This window comes from Syzygium oleosum, unplaced genomic scaffold (genome assembly GCF_021117445.2).
Source record: "Syzygium oleosum isolate NSW1041296 unplaced genomic scaffold, Sole_v2.1 Sole_v2.19, whole genome shotgun sequence".
Lineage (NCBI taxonomy): Eukaryota > Viridiplantae > Streptophyta > Magnoliopsida > Myrtales > Myrtaceae > Syzygium > Syzygium oleosum.
This window is the reverse complement of record NW_026607503.1, coordinates 2,727,352-2,731,199: the sequence shown is the minus strand read 5'-3', so window position 1 is coordinate 2,731,199 and position 3,848 is coordinate 2,727,352. Positions and strand designations below refer to the sequence as shown.

General features: G+C 50.4%; 1 protein-coding gene across 1 annotated transcript; it reads right to left on the bottom strand.

Moving 5' to 3' along the window:
- LOC115670481 (phytosulfokine receptor 1) lies at positions 1–3,848 on the bottom strand. Its single transcript, XM_030591772.2, has one exon. The coding sequence runs from the start codon at positions 3,255–3,257 to the stop codon at positions 162–164; it is 3,096 nt and encodes a 1,031-aa protein (XP_030447632.2). The 5' UTR covers positions 3,258–3,848; the 3' UTR covers positions 1–161.

Here is a 3,848-nt window from a genome sequence, read left to right as displayed (position 1 = left end):
TAACTTCAATGCCAGGAGTTATTGTGCAATGCCTTTATTCCAGATACTTGTAACAAAGAACTCTAGGAACCGAGTTTCAAGTATTTACAGTAGACATGTATGTCGGGAAACAAAAAAAAAAAAATCACTTCCACACTGCAAAAAGGACTCCAGCAGTACATCTAGAGCTCCTTGCAATTGCCAAAAAACGGCTCGACACCGACGCCAACACTGTCGAGCCAGGAAACTAGCTGCTGGGTCGATGGCCTCACTTTCGGGCTATCATTTAAGCAAAGGCAGGCGATCTCAAAAACCCGCAACATTTCCTTGTCATGCTTCGTGCTGTAAATGGAACGATCAAACACCTCACTTTCCCTGGTCTCGCTCTTCATCTTAATCACCCAAGAGATCAAATCCCGACACCCCTTGGGCTTGCACATATCCATCGGCCTTTTCCCCGTGACAAGCTCCAAGAGGACAACGCCGAAACTATAAACATCGCCTTTGTAAGTAGCAACAGAGGCCATACCGTACTCGGGAGGAATGTAACCCAGTGTCCCAACAAGATCAGTAGTCACATGAGTATCGTAAGCACACATGAGCCTCGCAAGACCAAAATCAGCCAAGTGGGCTTCAAAGTTCTCATCTAAAAGGATGTTACTCGACTTTATATCTCGATGAACAATATGCGGCTCGCACGACTGGTGCAGATATGCAAGTCCTCTTGCTGCTCCTTGAGCGATTCGGAGCCGTGTGCACCAATCTAGCGAGGAAGGCCCATCTGGTTTCTCGTGCAACCAATAGTCCAAGCTACTGTTTTCCATGTAGGAGTATATTAAGAGCCTCGCCTCTTTATCCATGCAAAATCCTTGAAGATGGACGAGATTTGGGTGTCGGGCTCTTGAGAGAGTTTCAACTTCAGCACAGAATTCTCTCTCCATCTGCCCACAATCACCAGAGAGCTTCTTGATCGCCAACTTCGTGCCATCGGGGAAGGTGGCTCTGTAAACCATCCCGAAACCCCCACACCCTATGATATTCGCTTGGTCAAAATCGTTGGTGGCTCGTGAGATATCCTCGTATGACAGCTTTTCACAACTGTCCTTGTTTTGGAACATAACCAATAATCGGGACTCCAAGTCTTCGATATCCCTTTCTCTTCTCCCCTCCACCTCCTTTTCAGGGTCAACCTCTCCCCGCCTATGTGCTCTCGCCAAAATCATGACCATAATGGCCAGAAGAAATGTTGCCCCAAATGCAATTCCGATGACCATTCCGACGTTTCTATTCCTCGTGGCATCATCGGCTGATTCAGGATCATTTCGACCGCCTGAGCAGGGGGGAGCATGATCACCACACAGTTTGGTTCCTTCAAAACTCGAATTGGGAAAGGTAGGGAATTGGCCCCCGTTGGGAATTGGCCCGGACAAATTGTTATGTGCAACATTGAACTTGGACAGAAAGTTGAGACGCACTAATGAAGAAGGGATACTTCCCGACAGATTGTTGTAGGACAAATCGAGAATCTCTAGGCTAGTCATTCCGGATAAACTGTCGGGAATCGAACCTGATAAGAAATTATGGCTGAGATCTAAGATATGGACATTTTTTAAATTCCCGAACTCGGGCCAGATTGATCCGTTGAGAGAGTTGCTTCCGAGCGACAAGGTCGGTGGAAAGCTTGTAACTTGATTGTACTGCAGCCCCCTCACGCTCACATTTTTCTTCATGAAGAGTGGAAAATCAGGAGAAGGTTCCTCCACTGACAGATTTCTGTTGATGAGGCCAGGCAATTCTGTAATCTCTTTTGGGATCTCGCCCACGAATGAGTTGTTTGATAAATCCAGATAAAAAAGAGATTGGAAGTCGCCAATCCACGACGGGATCATTCCACCCAATCTGTTCCAGGACAAATCCAGCAACTGCAAATGCGTGCATGCACGCACCCACTGCGGCATCAAACCCTTCAGTCGGCTATTCGCCATGATAAGAATCTTAAGCTTCGGAAAACTCAAACTCGCATCGCCGGGCAATTCTTCATCAAAGTAATTGAGAGTGAGAACCAAAACTGTCAAATTGTTGCAGTGCTGAAGGATCCCAAGTGCAGATGAGACATTCGATAGGCTCGAATTCGAGATCGACAGATAAACAAGGCTGGAGAAGTTCTGGAAGCTTTGAGGTATTGGGGTTGTGAACTTGTTCCGTGCAAGGTTCACATTCTGCAGCTTCTGGCAATTGGGCAAATCCTCAGGGAAAGGACCCCTGAAAATGTTGGAACCTAAATCCAGAGACACCAGGCTGCTTAATGCCGAACAATTGAGAACTATCGTACCGGTCAGCGAGTTGTTCCTCAAATTGAGAAACGTAAGCGATGGCGAATTGGACAAGGAAGACGGGATGGAGCCCGAGAAGCCATTGGTCTGAGCTATGAAGTACTGCAGCTTCTTCATGTTCTGAAACACATCCGGTACTGGACCCCAGAATCCGTTTGTCGAAATGTCCAGCCAAATCAGTTCCGTGAGATTACCGATCCCGCCGTCGAGCGGCCCTGAAAACGAGTTTTCCTGAAGGTTCAATTGGACCAACTGACCCAGAGTGAAGATATCTTCACTGATCCCACCCGTGAGACTATTCGTGGCCAGAGACAGGTTCTGCAGGGAGCCACAATTGCCGAGTCCCGGCGGGATAACGCCAGAGAAATAATTGACAGCCAGATTAAGCACCTGAATGCTGGTCGAGTTCGCGCATATCCACACGGGCAGAGACCCATCGAAAGAGTTCTCGGAGATGTTGAAAACGCGCAGCAAGGGCAGATTGACGCTCTCGGGCACCGGCCCGGAGAATTCATTGTAGCTGAGATCGAGGACCTGCAAATTAGGGAGGTGGAGTAGCGACTCGGGGAGTGTCCTCTCGAGGAGGTTGTGAGAGAGATTGAGGAGCCTGAGCTGGTCCAACTTGCCGAGCGAGTCCGGGAGGCTGCCCGCGAGCTTCTTGCTCGCGAGGACCAACTCCACCACTCTGCCCGAACTAGAGGAACCGCCGCCGCTCAGGCCGAGAGAAGACGAAGAGTTGCACACCACGCCCACCCAGTCGCAGCAATTGTCGGACGCATTGAGTCCCCAACCGTGGACCGGGGACCCGAAGTTGCCCATCAAGTCCTGCAACGCTTTGGAATCGCTCGAATTGCACACGAGGGCCCCTCGAGCGTGCAGGACCTGCGCCTGGACGCACAGCCAAGAGACGGCGACGACCACCCACAGCGAATCTCGGACACCCATATGAAAGAAACAGAGCAACCCAAGAAACGAAAACCCCCGAATACGATGGGCCGCAGGAAACAGCACGAGAAAGCAACGGGAAGGCAAGAGGGCGGCGGAGGGATCAAGTGACGGAGAGACCCATCAGGAGAAGGATCAAGATTCGCGAAGCGCGAGAGCGTGCGAGCATGAAGGGAAGGGGGGAGACAGATGATGAAGAGAAGGATAAAGAAGGGAAGAGGAGGAGGCTTTCCTCCTTTTCTTTGCTTTGCTCTGCTTTCGCTTTGCTTTCTCGCTTGCGTCACCGGTTACCAAAGAGAGAAGAATAAAGAAAAGAAGAGAAGTGGGGCGAGAGAGAGAGAGACAGTGAGAGAGATCGTGTGCGTGCGGTTTGACTTCACACGCGCTTGTTGGGTCGGAATACCAAACCCAATTGCTGCTCCAACTCCTACTCCTACTCCTACTCCTACTCCTCCGCCGCCGCCTACTCCTCGTCCACACTTTCAGACACGGCAGGGAGGAAGCGGGACGGACAGAAGCAGAGCGTGAAGCTTTCCGTTTGGGAGGAAGGTGGCGGTTGCTCAAACGGGAAGAAGAAGAAGGAGGAGGAGG